The sequence below is a fragment of the Mandrillus leucophaeus genome, unplaced genomic scaffold, assembly GCF_000951045.1.
Source record: "Mandrillus leucophaeus isolate KB7577 unplaced genomic scaffold, Mleu.le_1.0 Scaffold13, whole genome shotgun sequence".
Taxonomy (NCBI): domain Eukaryota; kingdom Metazoa; phylum Chordata; class Mammalia; order Primates; family Cercopithecidae; genus Mandrillus; species Mandrillus leucophaeus.
Window position 1 is genome coordinate 4,844,293 of NW_012101254.1, and position 18,235 is coordinate 4,862,527.

The 18,235-nt window shown below is 51.6% G+C and overlaps 1 protein-coding gene across 2 annotated transcripts; it reads right to left on the reverse strand.

The window, feature by feature from the left end:
- Nucleotides 1–5,658: 5,658 nt before the first annotated feature.
- MAPRE3 (microtubule-associated protein, RP/EB family, member 3) lies at nucleotides 5,659–17,747 on the reverse strand. 2 transcript variants are annotated; one of them, XM_011972661.1, is made up of 7 exons: nucleotides 17,516–17,747; nucleotides 10,504–10,631; nucleotides 9,374–9,519; nucleotides 8,597–8,753; nucleotides 7,113–7,267; nucleotides 6,821–6,973; nucleotides 5,659–6,573 (listed from the first exon to the last, which is right to left on the reverse strand). In XM_011972661.1, exons 2-7 carry the CDS (start codon nucleotides 10,622–10,624, stop codon nucleotides 6,505–6,507), a joined length of 801 nt encoding a protein of 266 aa, XP_011828051.1. In that variant the 5' UTR covers nucleotides 10,625–10,631; nucleotides 17,516–17,747; the 3' UTR covers nucleotides 5,659–6,504. The 2 variants fall into 2 exon arrangements, with proteins under 2 accessions (XP_011828051.1, XP_011828050.1); XM_011972660.1 differs by having other exon boundaries at nucleotides 8,552–8,753.
- Between the last annotated feature and the right edge of the window lie 488 nt (nucleotides 17,748–18,235).

Genomic DNA, 18,235 nt, shown 5'->3' on the forward strand with positions numbered 1-18,235 from the left:
AAGGCAGCCTGGGACTTGTAGTCCCTCTCCTGGGCCGGGCTCTTTCGGGCGAGGAGCGACTGGAAGAGGCTCCCGTGGCAGCCTGCGGTCCCCGCCCAGGCGAAGAGGCCGGAAGGAGAGGAGATTCCCTTCTGAGAACGTTCACTGAGCGCCGATGTGAACGCCACGGCATCGAGAGACTTGGTAGAACTGTTTCTGTTTTTGTTTCCTTTATTGATCAATTGATTGATCGATTGATTGACAGGGTCTCGCTCTGTCGCCCAGGCTGGAATGCCCAGGCTGGAATGCAGTAGCGCGACCCCAGCTCACTGTAACCTCCGCCTCCCAGGTTTAAGCGACTCTCGTGCCTCAGCCTCCCGTGTAGCTGGGACTACAGGCTCCCGCCGCCACGCCCAGCTAATTTTTGTATTTTTAGTAGAGACGGGGTTTCGCCATCTTGGCTAGGCTGGTCTCGAACTCCTGACCTAAAGTGATCCACCCGCCTCGGCCTCCCAAAGTCCTGGGATTACAGGCGTGAGCTGCGGCGCCCAGCCACTGCTTTTCTTTCCTTTCTGGTACAGCTGGAAGGATGGGATGGAAGTAGTGCTCCTCATCTCTGAGGAGAGTTTGAAGATTGAATGCTTCCTTTCTTCTAGGAAAGTGCTGGCTTTACTGCTGCTAGTGATTAAACTTCGGGTTTAATGGGCTATACAAATCTATTGCCAAAGAACAAGGAAGAGGATGGAGGCTTGAGGAAAGGGCAGAGTGTTGGGGAGCTGGGGTAGGAAGTGGAGAATGGAGAATACTTCTTTTATTTTTATTTTTATTTTTATTTTTTGAGACAGGATCTTGCTTTGTCACCCAGGCTGGAGTTCAGTGGCGCGATCACAACTCACCGCAGCCTCGACTTCCAGGGCTCGGTTGATCCACCACCACGGATCACCTGACCCACCACCACGCCGGGCTAATCTTTGGTATTTTTTGTAGAGACAGGGTTTTGCTGTGTTGCCCAGGCTGATCTCAAACTCCTGGGCTCAGTGATCCACCCTCCTCAGCCTCCCAAAGTGCTGGGATTACAGGAGTGAGCCACTGCTCCTGGCCTCCGAGTTCTTCTCATGGAGGCTGAGAAAAGTTTGGGGGTCTGGGACAGCTAGGGCCGGGTTTCCCCTTCCAGGCAATGGGAAAGAACAGGCTCTGCCTCCCACCACAAGAGTCAGTCCCAAGTTCCAGATGTGTCAGGGAAGCGATGGAGAGCCCCAGACTTGAGGCATTTGCAGACAGGTTCCTGCTCAGACATCCATGTGGAGGGTGTTAGTATCTTGGGAGCCTTCAGAACCTTGAAGCATGCCAGCAGAGGAGAATGAGGGAAGAGAAAATCGAAGTGACTTATCACAATTAAAGAAATGTGCTATTTCGTATACAACTGTGTGTGAGGATGAGATTCCCATCTGCCATACTGAGGTATTATGGTAAGAACTATGAGAGTCCAAATTCCTACAGGATGAACAGCTGAGGGAGTGATGAATTCTTTAGGAAGGAGATTAGCTTCTGGAAGGAGACAGCAGCTGACATGGGTTCTGAGAAATAGAATTTTCATTGGTTCGCTGGGTGCCGTGGCTCACACCTGTAATCCCAGCACTTCAGGAGGCTGAGGTGGGTATCACTTGAGGTCACCAGCCAGGCCGACATGGTGAAACCCCGTCTCTACTAAATACAAAAAATTAGCTGGGCATGCTGGCACATGCCTATAATCTCAGCGGCTTAAGAGGCTGAGACAGGATAATCGCTTGAACCTGGGAGGTGGAGGTTGCAGTGAGCCCAGACTGTGCCACTGCACTCCAACCTGGGCAACAAAAGCTAGACTCCATCTCAAACCCCAAAAAACAACAACAACAACAAAAAACAAAATTGAATTTTCACTGGCTGAGGATTAGGGTGGGTGGAGAGAAAATGCCAGTTGTGTGGATCTGTTGATGTAAAACAAAGGCCTAGAGGGTTGGTAAACTGGAAGCAGTTCAATGGGACAATGCTTGATGGGACTTTGGAGGTGATGAGGTTTGATACAGTTTGGATTTTTGTCTCTGCCCAAATCTCATGTTGAATTGTAATCCGCAGTGCTGGCAGTGGGGCCTGGTGGGAAGTGTTTGGATAATGGTGGTGGATCCCTCATGGTGGATCCCAGTTCTCATGAGATCTGGTCATTTAAAAGTGTGTGGCACCTCCCCAGCACCTCTCTCTCTCTCGCTCGCTTGCTCGCTCCCGCTTTTACCATGTGATGTGCCTGCTCCCCCTTTGCCTTCCGCCATGATTGTAAGCTGCCTGAGGCTTCCCTAGAAGCAGATGTCAGCGTTATGCTTCCTATACAGCTTGCAGAACTGAGCCAATTAAACTTCTTATAAATTACCCAGTCTAGATGTTTCTTTATAGCAATGCAACAATAGCCTCATATAAGGTTGGAAAGGGATCTGAGCCCATATGCCAAGGAACTTGCCTGCCAAATCTGGACTTTATCCTTCAGGCTCTGGGAGACCAGTGAGAGGGTGGCATAATCCACTCTTTTGGAAGGGTAAATGGGGCTGTGTGAAACGTTGGTAGGGGAAGGCAGGGGGTGGGAGACGAGCATATCTTGCTGCCTCCTTCTACCTGTCCTCCAGCCCCTTTAGGCCTGACCATGGCTGACTTTCCATCAGGTAGCTCTGAGATGCAGTGCTTTTGGCAAGGACCATATTTGAGCTGATCATTAATCAATTCATTTTGCAGGTCATTGGTTTAGGTGTACTCAGGAGACCAACAGCAATATCTTCTCTTTGTTCGACCCCTCCTGTGTCACATGTATGATCACAGAAGAGACCCTGTTTTTGGAAGAGAAACAGAACTGGCTTTCCATTGAGGCAAATGAGGGGGCTGCCCCATGGCAGAGGCACACAGAAGGGTGGGAGGGGGACTCTCTCTTTCATTGGAATAGTCTGGTAAGTTACCAGTTCTAACTTGGCATCTAGGACGTATAAATCATGCATTTACTTATCCAGCAACCTTTTCTAAGCACCTTCTCTGTGTCAGGCCCTGTGCTAGGTGGAGCTGGAAGATATAGCTCACTTGCTTGTAAGGAACTTGAAGGCTGTGTGGGAGACAAATGTATAAACAAAAAATTACAGTTCACTATCTTAGTGTTCCAGAGGAAGGAAGCACTTAGTATGAGGTACCAGGAAGAGGTGGGGAGAAGGGAGTGGCTTTACATCCTTAAGCTCTGGGTGTTTGAAGAGCAGCCTTAGACACTAGCCATGGAGGTGGGCTTGGGTAGGCCCCACCATGGGGTTTGAAGACCCAAAAGATGTTGGGTCAAGGAGGACATGGGTGTCTAGTATGGGAGTAAGCAGAAGGATGAGCTCACTGAAGCACTGTTTTACCCACTGTACTACGTTTCTATTGCTGCTAAAACAAATTGCCACAAACTTAGTGGCTTAAAACAGGTGTGTTATCTTCCAGTTCTGGAGGGCAGGAGTCTAACTCAGGTCTCCCTGGGCGAGAATTGAGGTGTCAGCAGGACTGGGTTCCTTTCTGGAGGCTTTTGGGGAGCATCTATTTCTTTGTCTTGCCCAGCTTCTAGAGGCCACCTGCATTCCTGAGTTCATGGCTCCCTTCTGTCTTCAAAGCCAACAACAGCAGGTGAGTCACTCTCACATTGTATCACTTTGACCTCTTCTTTTATTTTTATTTTTTTTGTTTTGAGATAGGATCTTGCTCTGTTGCCCAGGCTGAAGTGCAGTGGCATGATTATGGCTCACTGCAGCCTCGACCTCCAGGGCTCAAGTGATCCATCTCAGCCTCCCAAGTAGCTGGTACTACAGGCATATAGTACCATGCTCGGCTAATTTTTCTATTTTTTGTAAAGATGCGGTCTCGCTGTTGTCCAGGCTGGTCTCCAACTCCTGCGCTCAAGTGATCCTCCTGCCTTGGCCTCTCAAAATGCTGGGATTACAGACAGAGCCACCACACCCTGCCCACTCTGACCCTTTCTGCCTCCTGCTTCCACCCTTACAAATGTTTGTGATGTCATTGGACCCACCTGGATAAACCAGGACACTCTCCCTGTTTTAAGGTCAGCAGATTAGCTTCCTGAATTCCATCTGCAACTTTCTTTCTTTCTTTTTTTTTTTTTTGAGACAGGGTTTCACTCTGTTGCCCAGGCTGGAGTACAGTGGAGCAATCATGGCTCACTGCAGCCTTAACAACAACTGGGCTCAAGTGATCCTCCTGCTTCAGCCTCCTGCGTAGCCGGGACTACAGGCACATGCCACAACAACCTTCAAATTTTATTTTTTGTAGAGATGGTGTTTCCCTATGTTGCTCAGGGAAGTCTTGAACTCCTGGGCTCAAGTGATAATCCCGCTTTGGCCTCCAAAAGTGCTGGGATTACAGGCGTAAGCCACCATGCCTGGCCCACAGGCAGCCTTAATTCCCTTTTGCCATGTAACCCACATATTCACAACTTCTGGGGATTGTGATATGGACACAGTGCCTCCCACGCCCACTTTACCTTCAGGGTGAGGTCTCGGCCTGAAAAGCAATGCAGAACAATGGCCTATCCTTTCATGGTATCTACCTGTAATCATGGGGAAAAGCCTTTAAAAATTAGGCAAGGGAATTAAAATCATCACGATAAGTAAAAGCAGGCAAGGAACTTGCTGGAGGAGAAGAACAGAGATAGAATAAGGCAGAAGTGTCTATGTATGTGGGGGTGGGAGTCAAAAGGGGCGGTGGTGATTGAGAAATAAACAGATATGAATTGCTTATTTAAGGCTTGAACCTGATGTCATGATAGAAATGGTGGTGGTCTCGAAAGGGGCCATGGGGTGGGGCCACAGAAGAGACACGGCCCCAGCTGCATGTTGGCCATACTCAGGGTGGCGAGGAAACCAGCACTGTCCTGCAGCTGGAAGAACCTCAGTGGTCTTTGGGGATGAGCCCTGAACCTCAAGTGAAGAAGTGTGAGTTCTAGCCCAGGTTTCTGCCATGGCGAGTGAGTCATGCATGTGGGCCTCTGATCCCTCCTCAGTAAACCAGGGGCTGGTCTAGATGACCCCAAGGCTCTCACATTCATTTCCGCACTCCTGGTCTCTGCTGGGCTTCTGGGACATTGGTTAGTGTGGCCTTTTGTCAGGCACATGCCGGGACTAGGGCTGTGCAGATAATGTGGAAGGGCCCCTGGCTCCCTGTTCCCACTGGAGCCTGCTCTACAGAAGGAACCCCTTGGACGTTGCCATCCTGGGCTTCAGCACTCAGAACTGCTTGTTCTCTGTAGCCATCCCAGCTCTCTCTGTCACGTGAGCCCCTGTCCTCAGCTGAATCACTATGGTGAGGTGTGTGAGCTTTGACGACAGGTGGGGAATGACATGCAGTCCCCCTGACCCAAAGGAGACTGAAACGAAGAACCTCTTGGCCAGGCCACTACGGTGTCACGGTGCCCCACAGCCGCTTCACCAGCTGCCCCTTGTCATGGCCACGGGCCCAGACCTAGTTCCTCCTCAGGGATAGGGGGTTGGGGCCCCTGCCTGCCCTCAGAGCCCTACCACCAGTGTTGGGCACTGGGGCTAGGCTGCAGCTGGGCTCCGAGCCCAGAGCTGGTGGTGGTTTCCAGGCCTGTGGGAGGGTGACAGTGAGGCTGTGCTGCAGCTGTGGACTTTTACCGCACAAGTTTATTTAAATAAAAGTGAACACATATGCAGGCTGGTGCCTGAGGGGCAGGGGATGGGCAGGGCGGGTGGGAAGCAGACAGACAATGGGGTCCAGGCAGAGTCTGTGTAGTGAACCAGGCTGCTGGAGGGAGTGGCTGGGGGCCTCAGGGCAGCACTGGGCTTCGGTGCTGGGGCAGGGGGCCTTGGGTGGGTGAGCCTGGTGCCAGGAGGTCATTTCCATCCCTCACATGCCCCCCTCCCTCTCCCTGACCCCCTGGGCCTACGGCACTACCTCCTCAGCCCCCTCTCCCTCTCCTGACATCAGCCTTCCCCTCAGTTACTGAGAAGCCAAAAGACAAAATAAATTAGAATGGGTGAGTCCAGCCCCAGCCCCCAGCCATGGAGAAGGGAAGCCAAGCCAGGCACACTGCCCCGAGCCCGTGCTGTCAGCTCTGGAAAAGAACAGGTAAAGTGCAAGGAGAATCCAGTAAGTAAAAATATACCAGTGACTTTGTCAAATACACAGCTGCTGGCTGTCGGGAGCAGGTGGCTGGCTGGGGCGGGTGGCAGCAGCACCCTGGGAAATGTTGGGTGACACAACAGAGAGACAACAGAAATAAATAGGGTGGGTGTGGACAGGGGTCCCGCCAACTGGGCCAGTGCCACCCAGGACGGGCTTCTGCCTGCTTTCCGGCCCCATGCCCCCAAGCCCCGCTCGTCTGGCTCCCCAGTGCTGCGGCACTGACACAAAGCACCCGGCCGACCGTGTTAGGAAAGGACTATAATGTGGGAGTGGAGCAGGGAGGGAGGCATGGGGAAGCCGTGCAGTCAGCCAGGGCTGCGGCCGCCCTCAGTATTCGTCCTGGTCTTCTTGTTGATGCTCTTCAATCTCATCGTCCTCAGGGGGTGCGAATCCTTCCTGGAGGGTGGGAAGGAGAGGAAAGTGGTGGGCCAGGCAGGCCAGTCAGGGCTTCTCAGGTTCTGTAGGCAGCTGAAGAGCAAGAGGTCAAGAGCCTGGGAGCCCTGCTAATGGGTGACCCTGGGCTAGTAACTTTACCTCTCTCTCATCAGTAAATTTTCTCCACGGTCCCTTCTGGCCCTATCACACTTCTGGTCTTAGGGCCAGGCCAGACTGGGGAGTGCCCAATGGGCCTGGGAGTGCTCACCTCCGTTGCATAGAGGATGCCAATGATGCCTGAGATAACAGGGCTGTTTTCACTTTCATGCTCCTGGCAGATGAGCTCGATGTCACGAAGTTTGCTGAAGTAGAAGTCACGTTCCTTCTCCAGCCCATCCACTGTCAGCTTCAAGTCCACCAGCTGCTTGTGACAAAGTGGTGTCAAGTCAGAGGTCCCCACCTCAGGCTCCCCTGCCTGCCCTTTCTTGTCCCTGCAGACACCCCAAGGGCCTGGCTTTGGTGACAGGGCTATCTCAGCTACCCTTACCCATCCCACTCACCTGTTGGTTGAGTTCAAGAATTTGGGCATCAGTCTCATGGCCACCATTTCGGGCTGATGGAGGATTCTTCCGGAGAATGCACGGGGGGGCCACGTTGCTCAGCCGGCCAGAGGTCTGCATGTTTTTTGGGCCTGTGGGGGACGTCCTCTGTGGAACTGCCCAGAGGAAAAGAGTCAGGTGAGTCCCCGTGAGCCCACAGCACACGTGGCAGGAGACAGCCTGGTGTGAGGACTGCGGGGGCAGGCCCATGCGACAGGCAGGCACTCTCACCCCCCTGCCCCCACCCAGGAAGGCCATCTACAGCTAGGCCCCGAGCCTTGGCCACATGGACACTCCAGCAGCTGGGCAGCCGTTTGGCAAGCCTGGGAGAGCAGAAACTATAGGGAACTAAAGAAGGTATGAGGTGTTGGGGCCGGGAGAGAGTTGGCCTGAGGGATAGAGGAGAAAAATTAGGACAGCAAATTTGGGGAAGCGGAGTTGGAACGGTTCGGGTCCCTCTCATACTGATAGCTAGAGGAAAGGCAGCTGGCACAGGGCCTTTCCTAACAGAAGCCCCAGCCCAAAGCCATCGTCTCTGGGTGGCTGTCCCTCCCGGGGCCCTATGTCAGGATGGGCTCTGTTGCCCTCTGCTGGGCTGGACCAGGTATCTGCACAGCGGTGGCCAAATCAGGGACCCCAGCTCCTCCCCAGCGCAGCCAGCATGCCGTGGCAAACTGCTCACTAGTGACTGCACCTCCCTAGACCGAGCGGGCTGTTTCTAGTGCGAAGCAAGCAGGCGGGCGAGTGGGGCAGGCCCAGGCAGAATGGCAGTGCAGACAGAGGAGGTGGCTCTGCTATGACGGGGTCCGACGCGGGCTGGGGCTGCTTCTCTCCCTTCCCCTCCCAACGCTGCTGCTTCCCAAAGGCCCTATTGCTTCTCTCCCTTCCCCTCCAGAACTCAGACAAAGCCTCGTTTCTAGAGACTCATCTTTCGAGGACTTAGGACTGTTGGGCCTTTGGAGTAGGGAAAGGTGTGATCCAGCTTGGTAACTCCTGCTCTGGCCATCCAGTGGGCAGGGGGCAAGAAGGGGCTGTGGTGCTGGCACCAGGCTCTTGGCCTGGATGCACCTGGACGGAGAAACCAAGTCACCTTGCTGCCCCACCATCTTGAGGCAAACAAGTTAGCTCGTGCTACGAAACAAAGTGTCTTGGGCCTCCTACCCCAGCTGCCACCATGGTTGGTGCTGGTGGCTCTCCTCTTGGAGCAATTTGTGGAGCTCTCTCACCCACTACTTTCACTCCCCCGGTCTAAGCGGCCAGCAGGCGGCGTCATCCGAACTCCGTGATAACAAGTCTCCTCCAGGCTGGCAGGGCCGGGCCGTGGCCCAGGGGGCATTCCTGGCTGTAGAGGCCTGCCGGCCCGGCCCCCCATGCTCCCTCCCCCGGCTCGGGCACGTTACCTGCTGTGCCAATGAGTTTCTTGGATTTGTTGAAGATCTGATCACCTGGGTTAGGAGGTGGCGCTACGTCCTGGCCCTGCCGCGCCAGCAGAGGGTTGTAATCCTTTCCATCATAGTTTGCGTCAAAGAATTTCTTAAACCACTGAATAAACTCAAAATTATCTTGGAATTTTCCTTTCACTAATTTCTCTACAGGAATGATCTGAAATAGACCACATAAGCAGAGTACTTTAGCCACCTGCTGCTGTAGGGCCGCCTTTCTCTGCTGAGGGCCACTGCTCTCAGGAAAGCCAGCCCCTGGGCTGCAGCGTCCTCCACCTTCTCCACTTGCCCCCCTCCCACGGCACCACAGCAGACAGGTGGGCTGGCAGGCCCTGGTCTCAGATCCAGAGGCATCCCTTCTCTACAGGCACCGTGTGGAAGAACTGTGTGGGGAGGCGTCCCTCGGCTCTACTGCCTGCGTGTGGGCTGGGGGTCTGCAGCCACCGAGGCAGGAGAGTGAGCAAAGACACTTTCTTGGGCCCTACAGAGACAGAGAGAGGTGGAACTTCACAGGAGCGGTACACAGAGCTCAGTGTTAGGGTGGGCAGGGTCCAGAGAGGAGGAAGGGAAAGGACTGTTGTCATGATGGGAAGGCAAGTGTTGTGGGCTTTTCCATTGTGCCTTGAAAAGGGGGAAAATTCCCTCTGGAGAGTTGGGAGGTGGAGGGAGGCGCGAGCACTGGAATGACCCCAGGAGCCCCAGTTGCCCGGGCTGATGGGTCCTCTTCTTCCCCAGGGTCACACTGCTCCTCGGGCCCCTCCCCGGAGCGCAGGCACCTACTTTGTCAACACCCATCTTCTTGAAAGCTGCTTGCAGCACCTTGAAGTTGTGGATGTATTCATGCTCTAGTTTGGCCTGGAACTTCACTTTCCTCAAGTGCACACAGCCAGGGAAGAGCATGTCCATGAACTGGCAGTAGGCTGCCCCTGTGGAGAAGGACAGCTGGCTGAGGGTTCTCGCTGCTCTCCTTCTGTGGGCTGCTCTCTCACTTCCCCAAACCCCATCTCCTCTTCTCTCTCCTTGTTCTGAGGCTGGAGCCAGTCCTACTTTCAGGATAGACATGGCCAGAATCCCCCCAGCTTTCCACGAAGAAGAGCGATGACTATTTATTGATGCGCATTATGTACCAGCACCACATCACACACTGCATGTAGGTAGGGTAATCCCAATAGCAACTCTAGTTACTTGGTGATATTGTCTCCATCTTATGGATGGGAAAACTGAGGCCTAAGGCAGCAGAGTGAATTGCCCAAGGTTGCACCACCAGAAGAGCTGAGAGCTGGACCCAGAGAGATGAGGTCAGACTTGTGGCTCTGCCGCCATCCTGGCTCTCAGCTCCCCGGTCCTCCTTTCCCTGCAGTCCTTCACGGTGCCTCTCCTGCTCTTCTCTTTCCCTGCTTCCATTTCTTGACTTCAGCTCCAGATAGTCTGACTGGTTCAGGGCCTCCAGCTCTCCTCCTTAGTCTAGTCACAAGCTACAGCCATGGGCTGCATAATGATGGTTTGGTGAGCGATGAACTACATATATGATGGTGATCCCATAGGATTATAATACCATCTTTTTATTGTACCTTTTCTCTGTTTAGGTGTGTTTAGATGTGCAAATACTTACCATGTGTTAAAACTGTCTGCCGTATTTAGTACAGAAACATGCTGTGCTTGTTTTTAGCCTAGGAGTAGTAGGCTATACCATATAGCCGAGGTATGTAGTAGGTTACGCCATCCAGGTTTGTGTAAATACACTCTGTGATGTTCACACAACACCAGCATCGCCTAAGGATGCATTTCTCTGGGCACATCAGTCATTCAGCCATGCATGACTGTATATTCCCTGCCGTGGCTGCTCTCCCTTCTGACCTTTCTTTCCTTTCCTTCTGGCAGGGCCACTTCCCATATTCCCAGCCTCCTACCTGAACAGAGCTGTTCTATCTTGGTATAGTTGAGGTGCAGGGAGTCGTTGACCCATGCAAGCATATCATGGCGACTCAGATTTTCACTGGTCACAGATGTGGAGTACACATTGACGGCCATACCCCAGCTGGAAAGCAAGAAAAATGGTGAGGTCAGCACTGGGGCCTCATGCAGCTCCTTAGCTGTCACGAGACACGGGCTGTATGATCCTAGGAAGTAAGAAACATTCCCTCCAGATTGCCCTCGCAGTTTACCCCCAGAGGGAGGGTCTTTATTCCTTAGACATTTCATGAGCATCTACTATATGCTAGATGTGCGCCAGGAGCCAGTAATTCCAAGTTAATTAAGATATGGCCTCTGCCTTGAGGCATTTACAGACAGGCAGATCCCCTCAGTAGGGAGCGATGGGGCAGTGAAACAGGCACATAAATGTTCAGGGACAGCACAAAGAAGGGCGTAAGCGTATCTGCTGGGCAGGGTCAGCAAAGGCTTCAGAAAAGAGATGTTGGAGCCTGAAAAGAATAGGAATTTTCCAGACATAAAAAGGGATGGGTGGAAGGTATTTGACTTTGGTATGGGGGGATGTTCTGGAACAGGGTCTAGCAAGAACAAAGGCAGAGCTTATTCTGGGCACTCTGAGTTGTGGAGCAGGCCCAGGGAGCAGATTTTTCTGTTGGGGTGTGGCACAATGAGGTTGGCAGGGACAGGTTGCCAGGGCCTTGTTTACCAGGAGGAGGAATCTGGACTTTCTGTTTGGATGACGGGAAACCATTAGAGGGTTTCAGCAGACAGTAACCTGACCAGATTTGTGTTTTAGAGAGCCAGCTAACCTTTGCCTCTGTTCTGACTTCAGATTCCATATTCCTGTGGCTGACGCAGACGCATCTAAATTCTGCTTGTCCACAACCTTCCCTTAGAATATGCTTCTGGCTCCTGTATTCATTATCCCAGTGAATGTCACCACCAGCCATCAATCACCACCTTAGAAAGCTGCGGGGTCATCTCAGACAGCCTACTCTCCCTCATGCACCTATTAATTCTCATTCCTCAAGTCCTGGAACCTCCCCCTCCCCAATCCACCCCGTTCTGCTTACCTTCAGGATTTATGCATACCGTTGTCCCTTGGTATTCATGAGGGAATTTGTTCCAGAACATTCCCATGTACCAAAGTCAATGCACAGTCAAGTCCCTTATATAAAGTGATGTAGTATTTACAGTTAACCTACACAACCCTCCTGTATGATTTAAATCCTCTCTAGATTACTTATAATACCTACTACCATGTCACTTCGATGTAAATAGTTGTTATACTGTATTGTTTAGGAAATCATGACACGAAAAAAAAGTCTGTAGGCGATGCAACAATCCTTTTTATTTCCTGAATATTTTTGATTGGTATTTGACTGAATCCATAGATGTGGAACCCACAGATGTGGAGGGCTGACTGTATTTTCTCTCTAGCCCAGGCTGGCAGGAGCCTCCTGAAAGGCCTTCTAGCCTTCAGTCTCCCCCTCCTCCTAATCCATCCTTGACACTGCTGTCGTCAGAATCTAGCTAAAAGCAGGCCTGGTCACTCCCCTCCCCCACGTGAAGTCCTTTCAGCCAGCAGTCGTAAAAGAGACACTCCTTGGCCGAATTTGCCTTGCAGACTTAAACTGTTTAGCACTCATAGTGTTGGAAACAGTTTTGAATTAGTACCCAATATTTTAAAGTTGAGATGTTTAACAACTTGGGATTTCTGGCTTCTTTTGGCCACTCTGACCCTATGTTCCTGCACTGAAACCAGCAGTTGGCGTGGAGCCAGCAGTGAGCCTCCTTCCCACCCCACAGAGGCCAGGGCTCAGTTGCTGCTGCTAACTGACTTGCGCTGTTAAGAAAAGGAGGACATAATTCTTGTAATCAGTTCTTTATCAGAAATGGAGAAACAAGATAGGTCAGAAGGACTGTGTTTTCCGAGAATTGTGAGGACATGTGTTTCTGAAGTGAGCAAAGAATATTTCTCCAGGTTTAATATGTAAAGTGTCTCTGTGAAATAAGAATACATCTTACACACCCTATATTCTTACAGGAAGAATATTTCCCTATCTGTTGCAGGCATCTGCTGTTATCATGTGACTCCTCCCGACCACTTATCAAACTCATAAGGGGACCCCACCTCTTCAGCCTTATCTCCCACTTTGCTCCCCCAGTTAGGAGCCATAGGCAGCTTCCTACTCACCCTGTCTCTGGAATGCTGTCCCCACCTGAAAGTTCATTCTCTGCTCCATGGTTCTCAACTGTGGCCCCCGACCTGCAGCACTGGGGCTATATGGGGATCAGCCAGTTAAAAATTCCAATTCTCTTGCCCTCCCCCAGACCTACTAAATGAGAAACTGCCTTTGACCAAGATGCCCGGAGGATCTGCAGGCACGGTCCTGTTTTGAGCAGTACTGCTTTAGAGAGGGAGGCTCAGCAAGGCATCTGCAGAGCTGTGTGCCCCTCACGGTCCCACCCCTGACCCCAAGCACATAGGACGGAGCACGTTTAACTTAAATGAATGCTTTGAAGAAAAATCATGAGAGAAAACCCTCTTCTTTATTCCTAGTTCTTCCTCCTTTGAAAAATAAACCTTGTCCTTCATTGCCCAGCAAAGGGAGGCCAGGTGGGGCCAAAAAGCCAAGAGAAACAGAAATGAATTATTGTCATGGGAGCTCCTAAAGACTCAGGACCTGGCAATTTCAGAGCTTTCCGAGGGTAATGTTGACTGCATTTGAGTCTCCTCCTCCACAACGGCTCTGCGCCCACTGCCCTGCATCTTGGCCCTTGCACTTACCACTGGACTTTTAAATGCCTGTGCCCCGTGTCGGAAGTGCCTTGAAGCCAGGAGTGGGGTATCCAGGCCTGTCACAGGCAAGACGTTCAGTAACGCTGAACAATTGAGTGATGCCTTGTGTCCTCTCCTCTTTCTAAATCGTGTCTCATCACCTTCTGGCCTGGGTCCCCCTGCCATCCCCCCGCCATCCCCCCTCCACCGGCTTCAGCCTCAGGACTCTACTTCAGCTCCAGGAGACTTTCTCTGACCCCTCTGTGGGAGGCATATGCCTGTGATCCTACAGCACCCTGGGCATGGCTCTTCATGGCATCCCACACGGTCTCTTGAAATCATGTGTGTGAGACCTGGTGTGGTGGCTCATGCCTGTAATGCCAGCACTTTGGGAGGCTGAGGGGGGCCGATCACCTAAGCCAGGAGTTCGAGACAAGCCTGGCCAACATGGCAAAACCCCGTCTCTACTAAAAATACAAAAATTAGCCAGGTGTGTAATCCTAGCTACTAGGGAGGCTGAGGCAGGAGAATTGCTTGAACCTGGAGGTGGAGGTTGCTGTGAGCCAAGATCATGCCACTGCACTCCAGCCTGGGTGACAGAGCCAGACTCTGTCTCGAAAAAAAAAAAAAAAAATTATTGTGTGCCTGCCCCTTCCACCTGACTGTAAGCTCTTCAATGGCCAGGTTGTGTTCCATTCACTTTCGGGTTCCACGCCAGTTCTTGGTGGATAATAACTGCCTAACCATATTGGTGGAGTGGAATTGCAGACCGGAGTTAGGGGAGTGTTTCCCAGTTCCCAGGACGCACCTAAAGTAACAGGAGGAGAAGTGGATGGATGGATGGACGCTAAGCTTGCCGAAGGGGCAGAGTGGGTAGGGTCAAGGAAAGGGCATCTAATTTTGATGAGTATTATTATGTTGTGAACTGCAATAAATTGAAAAGATTTGCCCCTGTCCTCAAGGAGTTCATAATCTTATTGCGGAGAGTAATGCACCCACGAGAACAGTATAACCAAATGCCCAAAAGTGTGCTGGAAACAGCAAGTGCCACAGGAAGCGGGAAGGGGAGGGCACGCAGAGGTAGAGAGAGGGATGTGAATGGCCCCAGGGCCAGAGTGGTCAGACTCTGCCAGGTCCCCAGGGAGGATGAAGAGGACGGCCAGGAGCTGGTACAGAGGGCACCAGCTATTCCGGGAACTGTCCAGAATGACTCTGCAAGAGCGTTCCACAGGCTCAGAGACTCATTCCTTATGAGGCCCCTGGGGCAGAGTGATTCTGGGCCAGCTGTGGCTGACAGGCCTCAGAGGGGCTGGTCTGGTTTGGGGTGGTTCTGGGCGCAAGAAGTAGTCTTAGGTTGGTCCTGGGAGTTCCCGAGTCACTTTAGGGATTCTGTTTTGTTTAAAGTATATGAATTTCAAGGACTGACTACTAAAGAAAAGGAAAGGCAATGGTCTTAGTCCAAACATATCCTCCAGTTTTTGACTGAAATTGTTTGAGCCTCAAGGGTCTTCCAGCCTGAGGGCAGCTTTCCTGGTTCCACAGGATTGGACCTGCTAATGGTTCAGGCCTCCTCCATGCATTGCAGTGGTTCTTTACTAGGAGAGTCCACCGGCTTCTCCTGCAGAGACTTCAAGAGGCTAGAGTGTAGCCCAAGTGTGTGTGTATAAAATATATTATATATACATTACATGTTATATGCACATATTTTACACACACACATACATATACATACATAATTTTAAAGAATACCCCAGGTGATTCTGGTGCACAGCCACATATGAGAACCACAGCCTTCATTTGATATGCATACTTAGCCGGGATTTACTGGCTTTTGTTGCAATGGCAAAGGCTGGAACGTTGGGATGTTCCGCCACTTATCTGGGGGGAAAATGCTAGCCAGTCCTTGGTACACAGGGAAAATCTCCAGTTTCCCTAGAGTTTAGAACGCAACTAAAGGCCTTGCTTTTAGGGCTTCTAAGAGTCACTAAGAGCCACACAGCTACTTGAAAAATGACCAGGTCTTCTCAGCATTGACCCAGTTTTGTCAATGCCTGATGACGGGAGGGTATTTTCCACACCTTTGGTCTGACTCTAGGGTCCCATGAGTGCAGCAGTGCCTGTGCGAAGGAAGCTGGAAAAAATGGCTCCTTTCAGGGCCCAGCAATGAATCATGCTGTTACCCACTATGGGGCTTCTGGGGAAGCAGGTAGCTAGTAGCAGGAACAGAGCCTCAGTCCCCACTCAGGATTCACTCAGGTCCTCTCAACTGGGGCTACACTCTGCCCTAGTGGGGGTCCATTTGGCTCAGGAGGACTCATCCAGGGCACCCAGGGGTCTCTGCAGGAATTCTCTGCTGCATTTGCTAGGGCAGCATGAAGAAACAGCCTCCTTGTTTCCTTACCCCTCATCACACTGGGGAGGGCGGGATGCCCTTTTAATTTTCCTCTCCTAGCTTTGGCTCTGTAAATAGAACTAAACATGGCCAGCAGGTGGCACCCAGGTCCTGAGCAAAAACTCCTTTAAATGTATCCCTCATCCTCCAACCCCCCTTTCCAGAGCTCAATTTAGAGCCCAAATTCGGAGCCTCTAAGAGCTGGGCTGGCTGAGGGGCCTGGAGCATTGGGGCTGTTCTAAGATCCTGGACTGAACTGAGCCAGCCTCCGTATCCCCCAAAACCACAGTTTGAACTCACCAAACAGGTCCAACTTCTGATTGCACTGGGGGTTGACTTGGGCCTGGACTCACACCAGACCAGCTGCTGGGGGCAGAGGTGTATAAAGTATTTGCCCAAGCATCAGGGTCTAAGTGGACCAGCTGCCTCCAATTACAGCAAAGACATAACCTGATGAAACTCTTAATAATAACGCACTTGTTCCCAAGAGCTCCTTCACCTCCCCAGAGTGAATGGTAGGTAGCCACTCGGAGTGGGCAGGCTCTGTCCCAAGAGATGTAGTAGCAGTGTCTTCCAACCCCATCCACATGTTTCTACCATGATCTTTGGCACACGTGACTGTTAGGAGAAACAGACCCTGATTGGATTGTGGCATGTCACCATCCAGGCAGATCCACATTCGAGGATCAGACCGACAACGTGGCCTTGGGGAATGCCTGCTCTGCTATCAGGAATGCAGTCAAGGGCAAGAAAAGTTGAGGAGGTTTAATCTGGTGATTTTGCTGAGTCATTTCCTATACTAGGACTATAAGGTTCATGGTGCATTCACCGGCAACTAGGAAAGGCAATTACAGCTCTCACTGTGGAAGGGGAAGCTGCTGGTCATTCTGCAGACTGAGGCCTTAAAAATGGTCATCAAAACCAAATCCCACTAACCCATGGTCAGAAGGGTTTCTAGAGACCATCTGCTTCCTTCCCAGGCAATTAGGACTGCACTTAGATCTAGGCACTTATATTCTTAAATCATAAAGATGGCCAATAAGGCTGCACAACTGAAATTTCATATTCTATTATTTAATGACCTTATCACCAGCCTAAATCTAATTTTGGCTTTTTGTTTTTAAGTCTATCTTCCACAAATATGTCTTAAGGGTAATTTAGGGGCCCTCAGTCTTCTCTAATTCTCTAGATCTCCTTTTACCTCAAGTTTAGCCCTGTTCTGGCTGGTCCCTGAAAGAACTCCCTGGAGTTTCCAGGCCTCCACCCTCTGCCCAGTGTGGCTATGAAAGACACACCAGGTCTATCAGTCCTGAAGGAGGTGGCCAGCATGCCTCCAGCAAGCTCCAAAAAGGTAGTGCTTAAGAACACTGGATCTCCAGGCACGTCACGTGGGTTCAAATCCTAACTGTACCATTTCCTAGCTGTCTAACTTGACTTTAGGTCTCAGTTTCCTCATCTATAAAATGGGGACAGTGACAGCTCTCACCTCACAGAAGAGTTATGAGGATTAAGTGAGCCATGTGTACACAGTGCTGAGCACAGAGCCTGACATTCAGTATGTATTTGGCAAGTGCTGTCAGCATCATGGGGATAGACAGTAAGAATCTAAGGGCATTTGTCTGAGGAGTAGGTGCCTGACACGCAGCCAGCTTCTGGTCTCTGAGACCACAGAATGGCCAGTCCAGAAGGGAGACAGACTACGGAACTTTTCTCTGCCGCTTTGCCTTGAGACAGCCACATGGGCTTCCCAAAGCTGGGCTCTGACCACAATCCCTCCCCAACTCCCACATAGCCTGCTTTGTAGACGCCATCCTACCGGCCAAGACAACTGGAACAGACGCTGTGGGATCAGAGGAGAGAGAAGTCCGCAGAGCCAGCCAACACGTTTCCGGTTCCTGAAGTGGGGCTATGCCCATTGTCACTGGGCTACCCCTTCCTGCGCAGGCCCAAGGGGCTGAAGTCACCTGTTTGGAAAATCTGCAAAATTGCTACCCCTACCCCCGTAAGTCACACATCCAGGTTATTCTGGGCTTGCATGGAGGCAGTATGTGCAGGTGGGGCTGAGGGGTTCTGAGGGGCTGGGGAGCCAGCCAGCGGGTCACAAAGCCCTGGCAGACCCGGCCAATCACCTTCTTCTTATGGCTGAGCAAAGACCTAACTCATCGAGAGGCTCAGCCTCTCAAAGCTGGATTAGTCAATGCAGAGATGGGGCAAGTGGAGTAGTTGCAGGGTTGGCCAGGAGCCCAGCATGCACCCCTTCCCACAGATCCAGGACAGGGATCTGGACGGCTGTGGGTTCAGGTAGGGACAGAAACTCCTCCAGGATTTTGTTCTCACAACATTTTTAGGTCACAACTCTAAGACCCTGATACCTACTGAAGTTCCAGCCACCTAGGTCCTGGACATGTCCTGCTGAATAATGATCTGAACTTTTTTTTTTTTTTTTTTTGAGACGAGTCTCACTCTGTCGCCCAGGCTGGAGTGCAGTGGCACGATCTCGGCTCACTGCAAGCTCCGCCTCCTGGGTTCACGCCAT